General features: G+C 39.3%; 1 protein-coding gene across 5 annotated transcripts in view; it reads left to right on the top strand.

Moving 5' to 3' along the window:
- SLC12A1 (solute carrier family 12 member 1) overlaps positions 1-14,175 on the top strand; it is a 103,713-nt gene extending 89,538 nt beyond the window's left edge. For all 5 annotated transcript variants that reach the window (XM_045059366.1, XM_003987165.3, XM_045059363.1 and 2 more), the window contains 4 exons: positions 1,052-1,138; positions 9,781-9,916; positions 11,757-11,824; positions 12,864-14,175. In XM_045059366.1, the coding sequence (XP_044915301.1) occupies positions 1,052-1,138; positions 9,781-9,916; positions 11,757-11,824; positions 12,864-12,999 (427 nt within the window). In that variant the 3' untranslated portion in view covers positions 13,000-14,175. The remainder of the gene's footprint in view (positions 1-1,051; positions 1,139-9,780; positions 9,917-11,756; positions 11,825-12,863) is intronic.
- Positions 14,176-18,124: the final 3,949 nt, after the last annotated feature.

Below are 18,124 nucleotides of genomic sequence, written 5' to 3'. Positions count from 1 at the left end.
ATGTTTTCTCCTCTGTCCTGGAAGGATATTATATAGATACAGAGATAGAGATAGAGAGATAGAGATAGAGATAGAGATAGAGATAGAGATAGAGATAGAGAGATAGAGATACAGACATAGACATAGACAGACATAGATATATAGATTTAATTCCTCTTAAAGAGAGTCATATTTAAATGGAAAGTTACATGATAGCTATAATAATTTCTATATAATAATTTCTATTTCTTAAAGCCTTTAGTAACTTATTGGGACAAGTGATGAAATTTAAAATTGGTCGGTAGATTAGATGATAGTATGGCATCAGTGCTAAATGCCCTGCTTTCAAAAATTATACTCGGTTTGTATAAGAGAATGTTCTTATTCTTAGGAAATACCCACCCAAGTGTTTAGAGGGAAAGGGACCTGATGGCTGCAGCTTACTTTAAATGGCAGATGGGCAGGTGGACAGATGGATAGAAGGCAAGAAAGAAAGAAGGAAAAGAAGGTTGTAGATAGAGGTAGCTATATGTAAGGAAGAAAAAGTGTTCAGTGAAATAGAGCAACATATAAACAGCTGGTGGATCTGGCATTTTTTTTGTGCTGTCCTTGCAATTTTTCTGTAACTTTGAAATTATATAAAAAATTCCAGTTGCCAGGGAAAGAACCTCCAATATATGTGACATAATTATTAGTTTTTCAGTACATTGTCAGTAACTCTATAAAAATTATCAGCAAGGTAATAGCCAGTAATGTTAAAACTTGTCCTCTTTTTTTTCCCCCAAAATGATAAGGAAGCATGTACAGCTCTATTTTTTCTTACCTAGAACATGAATGCAGGGTTGGATTTTCTGTTTCCAGGGTTTGTACCTACATGAATTTCTCTGTCTTTGGTGGAATCGCTTGGTCCACATTTAATACACTGCGATGAAAACCAAACCCTGACCACAGCCTTTGTGTGAAAGTGAACCTGAAATAAGACAGGACTGCTTGTGGTATCTTAAACACAAACCTCTTTGACTGAAAATAGCGAAACATGCAGTGATGGGGTATTTCTCTTTTATGTTTTCAGAATGGCTTCCCTTCTGAGCAAATTTAGGATAAAATTTGCAGATATCCATATCATTGGAGACATCAACATTAAGCCAAACAAAGAGAGGTATGAAACATTTAACAAGATCCATTGTTTACCCCTGGTACTCTCTCATTTTCTTTTGTGTTGATTATTAAGGGGTAGAAATGTTATCTATTCACTGCAGTGACTGCCTAATAAGATATAATAAAAAAGGACTTCAAATAATCATGCCGAGCTATCAAATAAATTCTAACAGAAGGAAAAGGTTTTATGGTAAAGTTGAGCTTGAGAGGGAGAGCTGTTGAAACACAGGTTAGTTAGCATTTTAGAACTGCCCTTCCTGTTCTTGCTTTCCGTGGTGGCCAAAATAGCAGGAAGTACGGGCTCAGACTCTTTGGGACTGAGCAGTCGGGGGCAAGCTTTCATCATTTAAAATTCCTAGTGGGGCATCCTGCAGGGGGAGCTCTGATAGAGAAGATAGAAAGAGCTTGAGTCTTCTTGGCACAATGACAGAACCCACCCTCCATGGCCATTTTCACTTTTAGGCACTAGGGACCCAACACGTCAAGCTATGAAATTTGGCGAGGCAGGGGGTCCTCTAAAACTGAAGCCTGGCAAAGAAATGTATTGGCTTCAAAATTTTTAAATGACAAAATTGAAGTAATTGTTTAAATGTCTTCAGATCATGACATCTTTTTAACCCTTGTTAATTGTTAAATGTGTCAAGTCCATATATGTGAAAACAATTTGTAGGTTAGATTCTCACAGGAATTCCCAGAGGTGTAAGAAAATTGCCTGGAAATTAAAGCTGAGACTGAATAAAATACCTAGTGATAATTTAGCAATTATAAAACATTTTCAACTGTTTACAGTCCAGAATCATATTTACTATTACATCTGGATACAATTTAAATTTTTTTAAAGTTTATTTATTTTGAGAGAGAGAGAGATTGAAAGCACACATCCATGCACGTGGGGAAGGGCAGAGAAAGAGAGGGGAGAGAGAATCCCAAGCAGGCTCAGTTCAGTGCAGTGATGTGGGGCTCAAAACCGCAAACTGCAAGAACATGACATGAGCCAAAATCAAGAGTCAGATGCTCAACTGACAGAGCCACCCAGGCGTCCCAACATCTGGATGCAATTTAGCACATTTGATTCGGTGTGGAGTGGTCCTTCAAGGTTGAGACTACAAAGGGAAATGAGGATCTCAGTATAGCTTAGGTTCTCGGTGGCCTGTTGGACCTCTTCTCATTTCTGTTGGCCATCAGTCATTTCTCCCTTCGCCTGCAGTTCTTGATGGGTTGCAGTTCCACACTCCAGTCTTATTGCCCTTCCCTTCTTTTGATCCTAGATGACTTTAATAACTAATGGAGAAACATCTAGATTTAAGATGCATTCTTATTGACTAAACAACAACATTGAACTTTGTGTTATTTGAGGGTATTCATGATTCCTCTAAGGCTATGGATCAATTAAAGTGGCTTTACAAAATACCTTTTTTTTTTTTTAATTTATTTATTTTGAGAGAGAGAGAGAAAAAAAGAGAAGTGGGGAGGGGCAGAGAGAGAAGGAGAGAGAATCCCAAGCAGGCTCTAGACTGCCAGCACAGAGCCCATCTTGGGGCTTGAACACACGATCCTCTAGATCATGACCTGAAGCTGAAACCAAGAGTCTGACTCTTAACTGACTGAGCCACCCAGGAGCCCCCAAAATGTTTTAACTGTGATAAGAAAGCTATAATCAACAGATTACATTTTGGTTATTACCATGGAATATGTCTTCATATCATATATACCACCAATGCCTTGTATTCCTCTATTTCTGCAGCTTTAAATACTTAAGAAAAATTAAGAACAAAGTTTATAATTCTCCTTGGTAAATGTAATTAACTTTCTGATATGAATTGGGTTGTCATGTAGTAATCTCTGGTAACCTCCCACACTTCATTTGAAGAATTTTAATTCCTAAGTCATCACCTCTTGGCATTTGCAGAGATGTGATCAAACAGGCTCATCTTGTGTCTCTAATTGGTGGAAATGCATTCTATTTCATAACACAGCAGGTACAATGATTTCCTAGCATGTGCTACTTTGCAACAGGCCAGAGCCTGCCAGAGCTCTGCAAGCATAGAGCCATTTACTGTTGTCTGGAGGGTAGTCACGGTGTACCCTACTGCCTTTGGATTTTCCAGAGGCCCTGGCTCAATGCTGGGCACAAATTAGTCATCTACTTCTTGCAGCCAAATTCCTCTTGCTGTTGTTTGTCTTAGCAGTAGCTAAGGACTGTCTGTGCTTACTGATTAATTTGTTCCTGTATCCTTTGCCTCTATACCCATCAATCTGGTTTTCTCTACTCAAGTCCTTGTTTCTTTCCCTTCCATGCTCCTCTCTGCCCAGCTGCTGTGGTCACCCCCTGCATACCTGTCTTATCTGTCCTATCATGAAGAATGTCAATGTACCTCTTCCACTAATGTCTTTCCATTCTTTGAGTGCCCATCATAGTCTAGACACAATTTATTTTACTAACCCTGAACTTTGTGCCATGTTTTTTTTTCCCTCTTTTTAGGCAGCAGACATTATGGAGAGTAGCAAGAAACAAAGGACCAGGCATTTTTGCTTTTGTCCTGGTATCTTAAATTTGATTTTAGACTCCATTTTAATTCGGTGTTTCTAATATCCTCACCATCCTACAATGAAGAGATCTATTTCCCTTTCTCAGGAAAAAAAATGAATTAGATTTCACAATTTTGGAGATCTTTTTCTCTGATATTTCAATGTCTTGAGGAAGATACAAAAAACAAAATCCATTTTATATTGGAGTAAAAGAATCTTTGCAGCTAATGTCACCTGGTGTGAAGACAAGACACCACCAAGAAGAGGGGTGCTGGAAGTGCCATTCTCCTCTCTTCAGTCTTCCACCATAACTGACGCCATATTGCTTTGTAAAACAGTCACGTATCTGGTGTTGGCAAATCTATTCAAATATGTAAAGGTAACCCTATTTTAAAACAGAGAATGATCATTCAGTAAATCTCACAGATGGCCACTGGTAGCACATCTGGTACTTTGTGATAATTTTTTATTAAGTTTTTAATTTTAATTCCAGTGTAGTTAATAGTGTAATATTAGTTTCAGGGATACAAAGTAGTAATTCAACCATTCTATACATTACTCAGTGCTCATCATGATAAGTGTACTCTTAGTCTCCTTCGCCGATTTCACCCATCTTCCACCCACCTCCCCTCTGATCATCATCAGGTTATTCTTTATAGTTAAGAGTAAATTTCTTGGTTTGTCTCTCTCTCTCTCTTTTTCCTTTTTTTGCTTGTTTTGTTTCTTAAATTCCACATAGGAGTGGAATCATATAGTATTCATCTTTGACTGGCTTATTTCACTGAGCATTATGCTCTCTAGCTCTATCCATGTTGCCGCAGATGGCAAGATTTCATTCTTTACTATGGCTGAATAATATTCCAGTGTGTCTATATACACCTCTTCTGTATCCATTTATCAGTCGATGGACACTGGGCTGCTTCCATAATTTGGCTATTGTAAATAATGCTGCAGTCAACATAGGGATGCATATGTCCTTTCAAATTAGTGTTTTTGTATTCTTTGGGTAAAATACCCAGTGGTATGATTGCTAGATAACAGTGTAGTTCTGTTTTTAACTTTTTGAGGAACCTCCAAAAAAAGTCACTTTTCCAGAGTGACCGCACCAGTTTTCATTCCCACCAACATTTCATGGGGTTCCTTTTTCTCCACGTTCTCACCACAGTTACTTTTTCTTGTGTTTTCTATTTTAGCCATTCTTATAGGTATGAAGTAATATCTCATTGTAATTTTGGTATGCATTTCCCTGATGATGAGTGATATTGAGAATCTTTTCATGTGTCTGTTGGACATCTGTATGTCTTCTTTGGAGACGTGTCTGTTCATGTCTTCCACCCATCAGGATTATTTACTTTTTTGGGTGTGGAGTTATGTAAGTTCTTTATATATTTTGGATACTAACAGTTTATCAGATATATCATTTACAAATATCTTCTCCCACTCATTAGGTTGCCATTTAGTTTTATTGATTGTTTCCTTCACTTTGCAGAAGGTTTTTATTTTGATGTAGTTCCAATAGTTTATTTTTGATTTTATTTCCCTTGCTCAGGAGACATACATAGAAAAATATTGCTATGGCCACTGTCACACTGCCTTGCTCTCTTCTAGGGTTTTTATGGTTTCAAGTCTCACATATACATCTCTAATCCATTTTGAGTTTATTTTTGTGTATGATGTAAGAAAATGGTCTAGTTTCATTCTTTTGTATGTTGCTGTCCAGTTTTCCAAATATCATTTGTTGAAGAGAGAGTCTTTTTTCCATTGAATGCCCTTGCCTCCTTTGTTGAAGATTAATTGACCATATAATCATGGGTTTGTTCCTTGTTTTTTATCTTCTTCCATTGATCTATGTGTCTGTCTTTATGCTAGTACCATACTGTTTTGATTACTATAGTTTTGTAGTATAACTTGAAGTCTAGAATTGTGATATCTCCAGATATCTTTTTTCTTTTTTTGTTTTTCTTTTTTCTTTTGTTTTCCTTTTTTCAAGATTGTTTTGGCTATGTGGAGTCTTTCATGGTTCCGTACAAATTTTAGGATTATTTGTTCTAGTTCTGTGAAAATGCTGTTGGTATTTTGATAGAGATTGCATTAAATCTGGAGATTGCTCTGAGCAGTATAGACATTTTAAGAATATTTGTTCTTCTAATCTATGAGCATGCATTATCTTCCCATTTGTTTGTGTCATCTTCAATTTCTTTCATTAATGTTTTATAGTTTTCAGAGCACAAGTCTTTCACCTCCTGGTTGAACTTATTCCTAGATATTTTATTATTTTTGTTGTAAATGGGATATCTTTCTTAATTTCTCTTTCTGTTGTTTTATTATTAGTGTATAGAAATGCAATGGATTTCAATACATTGATTTTGTATCCTGTGATCTTACTGAATTCATTTATCAGTTCTAGTAATTTTTTAGTGGAATATTTAGGGTTTTTGATACACAGTAGTATGTCATCTGCGAATAGTGAAAGTTTACTTCTTCGTTACCAATTTGGATGCCTTTTATTCCTTTTCCTTGTCTGATTGCTGTGGCTAAGACTTCTAGTACCATGTTCAATAAAAGTGGTGAGAGTGGACCTCCTTGTCTTGTTCCTGATCTTAGAGGGAAAGCTTTCAGTTTTTCACAATTGTTGATGATTAGCTGTGGGTTTTTCACTTATGGCCTTTATTATGTTGAGGCATGTTCCCTCTAAACCTACTTTGTTGAGGCGTTTGTGATAATTTTTAAAAGGCATCTCCTCTGAGTGGCTCAATTAGAGGAAGAAGACTCTTCCTCTGGGCTGATGTGGCCCTGGTTCCAGGGCCCAACGCTTAGGGCACCAGCTCAACTTCAGCTTTTCTTGACTAGACAGCCCCTATCTACCGTTAATAATCATTTCTCCATCACTGGGCTTTTTTTTGGTCACCAGGTGACACACAATGTCGAAAATAGTTTGTCAATGATTCCCAAGTTGGAGGCTAATGTTAAATGCCTTAAGTTACCTCTAATAAATCTTTCAGCTACCCATAAAATATCAGTAAGTCTTGATGGAGATATTTGATCATAGAAACATTATAAATATGACTGGGCAAGGGTGAAAGGGAGTATAAAAGCAAAGTTAATGAGAAAATAATTGAGCCTGGAGAAACTGAAAATCTCTTGTGGTTAAATTAATTTTTTATTGAATATGCTGAATTAAAAGCCATAGGCCAAAAAGACAACAATCTTTATACAGAAATTAAAGAGAAAGTAGAAGCAATTAACTGGATAATTTAGTTTGAAGCTACTAAAGTGGTCACAAAACAACTGGTATATTAATTTGAGAAAAGAAATCTTACATGAACTTAGGGAAAAATTTTTTGCAATTAAAAAATTTTTTAACTTTGTTATTGTGAAGAACAGGATGGGGAAGGCAGGGCAGGTATAAGTTAATTTTTAAAATTGAATTCATTGCCATTTACATTCAATAGCATGTAAATCTTGGCCTATTCTAGAGTGAATTAAAAAGAAAAGTCAGATTTAATGAGAATCAGAATAGAAATCTTGAGCCACCTTTGCATCACCTAGCTAGGAGGATGGAAAATGGCCAGTTCAGGGATGAACCTTAGGATGAAGTCAAAGACGAACATAGACAAGGAACCGTTAAGAGTTCAGACAAAGTAAATGGGCAAATACAGTCCCATTATAACCTATTGTGTCACTTAGCATGTTTCAATACCAGGAAAAGAAAACTGACAATGACTTGAATAATGAAAATTATTTGCAAACATAACTGAAAAATCCAACTGTTTTGGCTTTCAGGCAAAGTTTGATCTAGAAGGTTAATTTTGTAATCAAGGACTAATTCTCTTCCATAATCTCTACCCCACCTTCCATTATGAAATCATCAATCAAATTGATTTAGCTCATAAAAACAGGATGACAGCCAATAGCAATCTACATACTTGCTCATTTATGTTCAGTGGGAGAGAAGGTTTGTCTCTTCTTCAGTCATCGAACTCAGGTCATGGGCTCCATTCAGGTTGTACCAGCTTGAGCCACTGAGCCACTTACTGTGGTCAATGGGATGTTAGGTGCCTCTTGGTCAACCTTGCCTGGGCTATGTGTCTACCCGGGCCAAATGCTCTGGTAGAAGGAATAGAATTGTCCTGATTAGCTGATGCTGAGGATGGAGTCACTCCCATCCAAAGGGGCATAGTATGAATACCAGGGAGACAGCAAGCAACCTCTACTCTACTTCTATTTCTTAGGAAACTATTTTTGAACTGGTCTTCCTAGTAAGTACCAGGGTTGAGATGCAAAGAAAATGTAGTCTGATCAAAATAATTACGTGGAGAGCTTAAACAGAGAGTCAGTACTAACCTCAGTCCTGTGGCTATTCAGTAAAATGAATGCCTTGGTTTTACAGGGCACTGTATACTTCTCAGAGCACTGTTACCCAGATCACATCTACCCATCACACCGATCCTCATTGCCAGCTTTGAGCAACCATCATGACCTCCTATTACAGGCAAGGTTATCCAGGTCCAGGAGGACAATGGAAGAGCAGGACTAAGAACTCAGGCTCTTCTCTCCTAGGCCAGGGTCTTTCCACTGCACAGATTACTGCCAAAGGTCTCTGAAGGCATGGCACTGTTGGAAGGAATAACAAAGAGAAATATTGTGTAGCTGAAAGAATAATAAGGCATATCAGTGTTCTCTGGTGTTGTCTATCGTTCTAAATGAGTCAAAATGTCAGAACTCTACTACATTAAGTAGCTCTTCTATCCCTAACAAAGGCACACTGGCATGTTCTCCTTTGTAATCTCTGCACTTTGATCTGCAAATCCTAAATCAGGGCAACTGATGAGATCATTGAACTCATCTCCTCATATTTTAATTCCTTAACCTAATAGCACTTAAACAAAAAAAATTTTTTTTAATATTTGTTTATTTTTGAGAGAGAAAGAGAGACAGAGCATGAGCAGGGGATGGACAGAGACAGAGGGAGACACAAAATCCAAAGCAGGCTCCAGACTCTGAGCCGTCAGCACAGAGCCCGATGCAGGGCTTGAACCCACGAGCTATGAGATTATGACCTGAGCTGAAGTCAGATGCCTAACCAACTGAGCCACCCAGGCACCCCTTAACCTAACAGCACTTTGATTTTAGTTCCCCCTCAATTCAAAGGTACTAAATTATAAGTAAGCTACATTATATGAAATCAAAAGATCTTGTTTATATTTGAGATCATCTTAAAGTAGCACACTAAAGACAACTACTCTCATAAACTATAAGCTTTGTTTTGTACTGCTGTTTTAAAAAAATCCTATGAGATTCTTATGAAAGACAAGAATGAGATTTTCTAGCAAGTTTTAAAATGATCTACAGCTGTGAGATAGCACTGCTACTTTTCTACTCAATGACATCTTCTTAATTGCTGTAAAATGGCCTTGGATTTTTAGACATTAAAATATTATTGATTTTTGTTTTCTTTTCTCTGACATGCACCTGAAAAACAGTCATTTAAAAATCTCAGGCAGCAACAGCAGACATCAGAAGGACGAAAGCTCCATTATTTGCAGCATACATCCAAATTGCCCTATAACCATTAAATTTATTATTCTTCTAGCTGTCCACAGCCCCCTGCCAGCAGGGGGTGGGGTGCTTGGACTAAAGGGGAGGGCAGGACTTGCCAGCTCCCACCCCCAAGGAACCTAGCTCATCTCCCACATTAATCCATAAATGTCTCCCATACAGTCTGTACAATAAGCAGATGGAAACTCAGTTCAGCAGATGGAAACTTATTTATGGGCTAACATGTCTACATTACAACTGTGTCTTTGACTATACCGTGTAGAAAGTGTATTTGCAGAATAATTGCTATCTGTGTGTTGGTGCGTTTATATTGAGGATCTAATACCCAGTAGGCTAACAAGGCCTCAAACATGTTGAGGCCTTGCCTTGGGTAGGGAGGCAGTACTATATCCATGACTTTACTCACAGTAAGTCCCCTGCAAAGATAATTCTTAAAAGATTTGCATGACATTCAGCTCTGATTCTGCAGCCAGCAGAGCCAGTCATACCTGGAGTATCTGTGAAATAATGAGTTAGTTTCCCACTGTGAGCCCTCCTTTATAATTCCAATTTCAGCTGGAAAGTCTTTGAAGAGATGATTGAACCATATCGTCTCCATGAAAGCTGCAAAGATTTAACAACTGCTGAGAAATTAAAGAGAGAAACCCCGTGGAAAATTACAGATGCAGAACTGGAAGCAGTCAAGGAAAAGGTAAGGACTTGTCTTCCTTAATTTTTACTTTACTGTCTAACTAGCTGCAAAAGAAAACAACAGTTGATTTAATGATCAAGAAGTAACATTGTCTGTTATAGAATTTCATTATTCAAGATCCAGGGTTTCTGCATTTTTCAAGTGCTTTTCAATCATATTATGGGATATGAGGATTTAGAAACTAGTTTCCAGTTTTAATATGAAATGAATTCTTTTTTTTTTTTTAATTTTTTTTTCCAACGTTTATTTATTTTTGGGACAGAGAGAGACAGAGCATGAACAGGGGAGGGACAGAGAGAGAGGGAGACACAGAATCGGAAACAGCCTCCAGACTCTGAGCCATCAGCCCAGAGCCTGATGCAGGGCTCAAACTCACAGACCGCAAGATCGTGACCTGGCTGAAGTCGGACGCTTAACCGACTGCGCCACCCAGGCGCCCCGAAATGAATTCTTTTTTAAAAAGATTAAAAAAAACCAGATTATTGATATATATATTATGAAGTCTTCTTTCAAATTTAATTTTATAGAACAGGAGACATACCCATCAGTCTAAAATAATTTAAGTCAATATGTGTGCAAAGTACATCAAGGTAGTTGACTCACAATATAACACAAGTAACAAAGAAATTTTAACCTGATGAGGCTATGAAAACTAACAAAGGGATCTGAGAAAATATGCAATTGGAACAAGAATTGTGAAAGTTGGATTGGGCACATGTTGTAGGATGGATATAAAGTGGGGAGATTTTCTGGAGAACCCAGAAGACGGAAGTTACCCCATGTGGCCTGAGCTGAATGAAGTTGTGATCATGAGGATAATGAAAAGGGCTGGGACAACAGAATTAAGTAGAAGAACTGACATTTGAATTGGATTAGATATTCAAGGAAAAGGGCCACAGAAACCTCTAAACTACAGAATTTAAATAAACTACATTAGGAGCTGAATTTGAAACAAATTTGAATGAGAGATACTAAAGCCTTTCAAATTTAGTAGAAAAAATACTGAGCTAAATTTTTTTCCCTGAATGTTTATTAACTTACTTTTGAGAAACAGAGAGACACAGAGCATGAATGGGGGAGGGTCAGACAGAGAGGGAGACACAGAATCTGAAGCAGGCTTCAGGCTCTGAGCTGTCAGCACAGAGCCCCACGTGGGGCTCGAACTCACAAATTGCAAGATCATGACCTGAGCTGAAGGTGGATGCTTAACCAAGTGAGCCACCCAGGAGCCCCCTGAGCTGAAATTTATAAACTGTGTATAATAAACTGCCCAGATCTGACAAAGATTTTTCATATAATTGAGCAAATCATACATCTAAGCCTTGGTTTCTGAACCAATGCAATATAATAATAAATATTACTTTCATCAAAGCAAAATCATCAATGTAGTTATTTTTCCAAGTGAGTCTTGGTTGACTTTTTAGTTGGAACGAGTCCCCTGTGCTGATAAAATATTCAAAGAGCCTAAACAGTGTAGGTGAGGATATAATTTATGTTCTTAGGTATCAAGATTCAGTTAGTTTTCTTCTACCTCAAACCTGTTCCCACATCTGGCCATTCTCATCTTCTCTTTACTATTACCCATGTCTTCTGCTTGCTTGCTTTTTCCCTTAGAATTTAATAAGCCACTATTGCACAATGACAACCTTGTCTTACTCTTTTTAATTCCAAAAATTCTCATGAGTTTTTAAAACGCCGTTAGTTTCCAAATATGGATGAAATAATTGTAATTTTTTAAAGTGAGGCTTTTCTACTTCTCCACTATTTGAGGGAAGAAGATAGATTATCATTCATAATTCTGGTAGAACTGCCCTCAACAAAACCTGAATGTTGTCCACAGAGTTACCGCCAAGTTCGCCTGAATGAACTCTTACAGGAACACTCAAGAGCTGCTAATCTCATTGTCCTGTAAGTATCACTGCAGATATTTAAGAATGTTAATGGGAAATCTTAGGTAAATGGGTTAATCAACTTAAAAAGTCCAAACTATTAAGGTGGAAAGTTTAAAAAAAATTGGAACATGTGGGATTTTAGACGGTGAAGGAAAATAAATGCCACCCTGAGACCCTGCCAACTGGAGCCCGTGGGCTTTAGAAGGCCCCACTTGGACTTTCCATCCGGTGTGCCCTACCCATGGGGCCAGGGCATGTGCCCACGTAGAACCCTGGGTTCCTCTTCAGACCATGCTCCAGGAACCCGACCCTGGAACTCCCTGCCTAGCAGACCTTAAGTCAGCCTCTGAGGCTCATGGGCTCCTTCTCTGGGAATGGTCCTGAGATATTGAGTCTATAGCATGTTCAGGAGGCTCCTTGCTCTGTTAGAAGAGGTCAGGGTGGGAGAAAAAGGCAGGGGACTTTCCCATTTCCACTCTTACCCTCTATCCCACAAATGTTAGAAGTGTACCTGTTGTAAATATGAATGTGGACTCAAGCAGTGATAGCTAAACATGAAAACGAACTATTTTACGTTTATACCTCATGGTCTGATTCCTGTGTGTGAAGATTAATATGTCTTCAAGGTCTACACTGGAGAACTATCCACCTAAGACCTAGAACAGTCTCCCAATTTGGGTGAGAGGGTTCAAATAGCTGTTTTCTGAGATTTCTGCCAAATATAAGAGACTTAAACTACTGGGAATATCATTTCCATTCAAAAAGGAGAGGTATTGCTTGATCAAATTTTCTATTTAAAGAGGAGTGAAAATTTATAGTTATGCTTTGTTGCTACTCTACAGTGCCTAAGCCTATTTTTCTGGTTTATAGATATTTGTATTATCCAAGAAATATATCAGTTTAATATCTATATTCAAAATAACGTCTATGCTTTCATTTTGTGGGGGAGGGTTATAAAAGTTTCAGGCCACTGGTTATTAAATAGCTCAGATGACTAGTGATGTTACTGCCTGTAGTAATTGTCACTTTTAAAATTTTTCTTCCATTGCTGTCAGGAGCCTTCCAGTGGCGAGAAAAGGATCTATATCAGATTGGTTGTACATGGCTTGGTTGGAAATCCTCACGAAGAACCTCCCTCCTGTTTTACTAGTTAGAGGAAACCACAAAAATGTGCTGACATTTTACTCTTAATACATGAAGGATAAGAACACCTCTTAACTTAATGTGTAGATAATTAAGAAACATGTGTGGTACTTCATGTTATAAATCTGATAGATGGATATGCAAACCTCTGGAGACAATCGTACAGGATTCCACATAAATTATGCCATTTTTTTTTATTAGTTACTGGGGGCTATTTTTTTTCCTCTCTCAGCTTAAGAGGGTGTCCAACTCAATGCTACCCCTAGAAAAACAATTTCTTGTTGCTGTTGATAAATAAGAAAATCAAGGAAACCATGCTGGCTTATGCTCATGAAAACCACCAACTTGATTGTAAGCTTCTCTAGGCAAATCTTTTGTTTGCTTCTCAGCTCCAGGAGAGGCCTCAGCCCCATAGCAGGTTTTCATTAAATGCTTATTGACAGGCTGGTATAGTAACCATGGGTGGTTATCAAAGGAAAAGACCGGCTGGGTAGGAACTGTGATTATGCTTGGCCTTCTGAGAGGCTTATACCTACAAAGAAGATTTGAAAATCAATAACTGAAAACTTTAAGAAGTACTTGAGTCTACAGAATGTTTAAAGCAGTTACCTAAATAAGGTTATTTAATGTAACATAGCTTATATACTTAGAGTGATCTGAGCGATCATTGATAACATAGGGCTTCAATTTGCTGCTGACTGAAGAGTATGTTAGCTGGATTAGAAGGCAACAATATTCCAATTAAATAAACTAGATTCCATTTTAATAGATAAATTTCAATTGTTTCACCTGCTAAATATTTTGAAATCTCCATCATAGTACATTGCATATTTTTTTCTAATTAAGTGGTTAACACAGATGAAATCTTCATAGATGTCTAACTGAAAACCAAATACCACAAATTTTCAAACCATTATAAACAAATATATCCTGAATCATATACTTAGTTACTCTATATAGTGATTGTGTGGATTGAAAAGAATAATTAAAATGTAAAATGGAGAAACTTACAAAATTACAAAATTGTATGTTGTGTGTAACATGCAAGTATTGATTTTTTTCATTTTTGTTAGTATTCTTATTATACTTAATCACATTGAAAACCCTATAATTTTTTTTTCTGATGGATGACTTAATTTTTTTTCCTAACATGTTTCGACTGTTTATTCTAACTGCTAAAATACAAGGAAAACAATGAACCTGAAATAAAAGCACTGAAATTTGTTTGCTTTGGCCTAGCTCATGTTTTTACTTTTTAGTCACTAAGATCACGGTACAATGGCATATCAAATGTGAGCATTAAACATTCAATCAGTTGTGGGGCTCCTGGGTAGCTCAGTCAGTTAGCGTCTGACTCTTGATCTTGGCACACAGGTCATGATATCATGGGTGTGTGAATTTAAGCCCACTTCAGACTTTGCACTGACAGCACAGAACCTGCTTGGGATTCTGTCTCTCCCTCTCTGTCCCTCCCCAGCTCACGCTGTCTCTCTCTCTCTTTCTCAAAATAAACTTAAAAAAAATTTTTCAATCAGTTGCCTTGTCTGAAGCTTGTTTGAAACTGGGAATCAAGATTAGGAATTCCAAGCCCAGACTCAGCTCAGGAGGATGACTAGGGAGGAAAAGGGAAAAACAGTCAGCAAGATTTAAGCAGCAGGCTAGCTGCACTCCAAATCCAGGACTGTTTGCCTAACTCAGCCCCATATTAAGCCATCTCTCTTGAGCCCTACAGAACTGAAATCCAAAGACTGTATGAGATGCGGTCCTGTGACCAGGGGAAGGAGCATTCAGCTTCTTTTGGACCTGACAATTCTCAGAAACACTCTGGGAAAAGTGAGAAGTAATAGGACTTCTGTAACAGGAAAGTCTGGCTCCTATATCCTTGAGAGGCTGTTGCACACTGGGTTCCAGTGTGGGAAACAGACTCTGAAAGAGCATTTAGCATGCAGTGTGTTTATTAAGGAGTATTCTTGGGATCAACAACTGTGGAAGGAAAGGTGAGCTGTGATGCAGGCCCGAGGACAGCCTCAGCCAATGTCACAGGGAGCTCTGGAGACAGAAAGTTCCTTCTGAGTAGTCCCAAGCAGGGCTGAGAGGGCCGGGCCTTTATATTTATGCATTGATTCATCACTGGATGTGTGCTGCCCACGAAGGGGTGTAACCTTGGGTGAGGCAGTTCTCTGCAGCCAAGGGATCCCTGAGGGGCCTGGGAGCTGAAGTCTGACTGCTAACTGCATTCCTGGTGGCTGGGGCAATAAGTCCTTCATTAACCAGGGTCTGGTAGGACATCACCGTTCCCATCGCGGGGGTCCTATAAAATAGTGGTCTTAAAACAAACAAAACTTGGACTGGCCTAAGTTCAAATTTTCATCTCACCATTTATAGTAGTTTGACCTTAAACTAGTTATTTAATTTTCTGAGGGCTCCCGGCAAGATAGTGACTGAAGCGACATCCCTGGATTCCAGGTTAACAAAAGAAGGGTACATGGACTGAGAGAAAAGGGTCAGGTGGCAGAAGGGACTGTGGCTTTGAGGTCCAGAGTAGGTTAGGTTAGGGCAGCAGAAAATGGAATGGATGGAGGCAGTGGTCAGACACCAGCAGATTTTTGTAGCCCTTAATGCCCTGTACTTGTCCCATGCTTCACCCAACTCAGTTAAGCCAACCATTCATCTTCCTGTCTACACTCAACTTTCTGAGTAGGAAGGAGACAGTTGCACAATCACCTGCATTGGTGTCTCTCAGTCCTCTCATTTTGTCTATGTGTCTCCACAGTATCCCCACTTCTTCCTCATCATGGATTCTCAAAATCTTCATCACTTTTTCAGTGGATGACCCTGCCACCATCCCTACAACATAACTATGTGCAATAGACATAAACCTTTCGTACCTAAATAGGACCATTCTGGGAGCATTGTCTTACAAGTTCTTCTCTTAATACTCAATTCTAGAAATCTTTATTTGGAAGCTTCAAAAAAAAAAAAATAGATTGTAGATTCTTGGAGACTACTCTAGGCCTGCTAAATTAGAATCTGGGAGAGGGACTGATGATCTGTAATATTTTGGAACCTGCTCCAGGCAGTTTCTCCTATTCCTGTGACGTGACTGCCACCATAGGCTGATGTCTCCCAAATTTGTATTTCTCACCCACATCTCCCTGAAGTCTCAGATCCAAACATTCAATCACTAATTTTCATAGTGTTTCTCTTTGTAAGTCCTACAGATACCTTAAATGCAGGAAGACCAGACTTCTGTTCAAAAAAGAAAAACAAAAAAACAAAAAACACCCCAAGCACAGCTGGAGCAAAGACTTTCTTTCTCTACTGAGTATCCTATCTCCCCTGAAATGACCAAAGAAATGAAAATAGGAAAGATCTGCATCACAGTAGGAAACTAAGGAAGTATATCATCAACATGGTAACTTTTTAAAAAGCAATTGAGCTAGGGGGTGCCTGGTTGGCTCAGTCGGTGGAGGGTCCAACTCTTGATTTCAGCTCAGGTCATGATCTCATGGTTCATGGGACCAAGCCCCATAACAAGCTCTGCAGTGACAGCTCCCAGCCTTCTTGGGATTCTCTCCCTCTTTCTCTGCCCTTCCTCTTCTCTCTTTCTCTCTCTCTCTCTCTCTCTCTCTCTCAAAATAAGTAAAAACTTTAAAAAAACCAATCAAGCTATAGTTTACTTGGGACAAGATTCAGCAAAGGTCAGCTTGCAACCAATACTCCAGAGGGAAAAAAATCACAGGAGACTCTGAAAGACTTCCACTAACCTGTCCACAATTTGCATCTGGATATGAGAAAGTGGAGGTAGGCCAGAGTACAGCACTGAGTGGGATCCATTTTGCTGGATACAAAGAGTATTCAGAAAAGACCACCCAGTGAGGCCACCCCAGCACTGGAAGCAGACATAGGTGCAGTGGAGCATCTCACAAATGCCCTGGAAAGGTACCAGAAAGTTAAGTGCTTTCCACAGAGGCTGAGCCCAGGAGAAAATCAGCTTTTAGTGCATGTCTCCTAATATAAGGAAGAAAGTTCACAGGGATGGGCGATTCTGGCCCTGGGTCTCACTGTTCTCAGGCTGCTGGGTTACTACACTGGCCCTGCAAGATGGTATCAAGCAGACCCCTAGTTAAGATTAAATAGGAAGATTGTCACACTGACCAAGAGGTATGGTGGAGGTCCCCGTGTCAACAAGTCCTGTCATATCTGCTTGTCATCATTGTGGTTTAAAAGAATGAGCACCCAGAGCACCTGGGTGGCTCAGTCCCTAAAGGATGACTTCAGCTCAGGTCATCATCTTGCAATTTGTGGGTTCCAGCCCTGCATGGGGCTGTCTGCTATCATGGTGGAGCCTGCTTGAGATCCTCTGTCCCCCTCTCTCTCTGCCCTTCCCTTGCTCATGCTTTCTTTCAAAAATACATGAACTTAAAAAAAGAAAAAGAGTGCCCCATGGGGCCCTGGCTGACTGGATATTGCCCCCCAGGTCACTAGATACTTCTTTAAATTTTTTTTTCAACGTTTTTATTTATTTTTGGGACAGAGAGAGAGACAGAGCATGAATGGGGTAGGGGCAGAGAGAGAGGGAGACACAGAATCGGAAACAGGCTCCAGGCTCTGAGCCATCAGCCCAGAGCCCGACGCGGGGCTCGAACTCACGGACCGCGAGATCATGACCTGGCTGAAGTCCGACGCTTAACCGACTGTGCCACCCAGGCACCCCGGTCACTAGATACTTCTAATCCCTCCCTCTACAGAGATTAGGGACACACCAACCTGAGGGTGAGATCTGTCTGAACTCCACAAGGGGAGAAGAGAAATTTCTCTTGGGGTGTGAGTCACTTTAGTGCTACTGCATCCCAGCTGTTGACAGCTCACAACACCCCCATCAATTAGTTGCAGTAATGGCCAAGAAGTCAGACCTTGCTCCAGCCCCAGCAGGTGGCCCATGTACCCTTGCGGAGCCACCAGCTCTCCCGCACCATCAGCCCTGTTCCACTGGTGGAACCCCCTCTCCTCAGCAAGGCATGCCCAGTCTTATGCACCTCTCTGAGGATTTCTGATGTTGAAACAATGATGTCAGCCTTCCTTTTTTGTGCAGAGAAAGTGTTTTCAAAAACACTTGTTTTCAAAAAATTGAGGAAGAAAAGTAGAGAAGTAAAATCAAAAACTCAGTTTC

This window comes from Felis catus, chromosome B3 (assembly GCF_018350175.1).
Source record: "Felis catus isolate Fca126 chromosome B3, F.catus_Fca126_mat1.0, whole genome shotgun sequence".
NCBI classification, from domain to species: domain Eukaryota; kingdom Metazoa; phylum Chordata; class Mammalia; order Carnivora; family Felidae; genus Felis; species Felis catus.
This window is presented reverse-complemented; position numbering and strand designations above follow the sequence as displayed.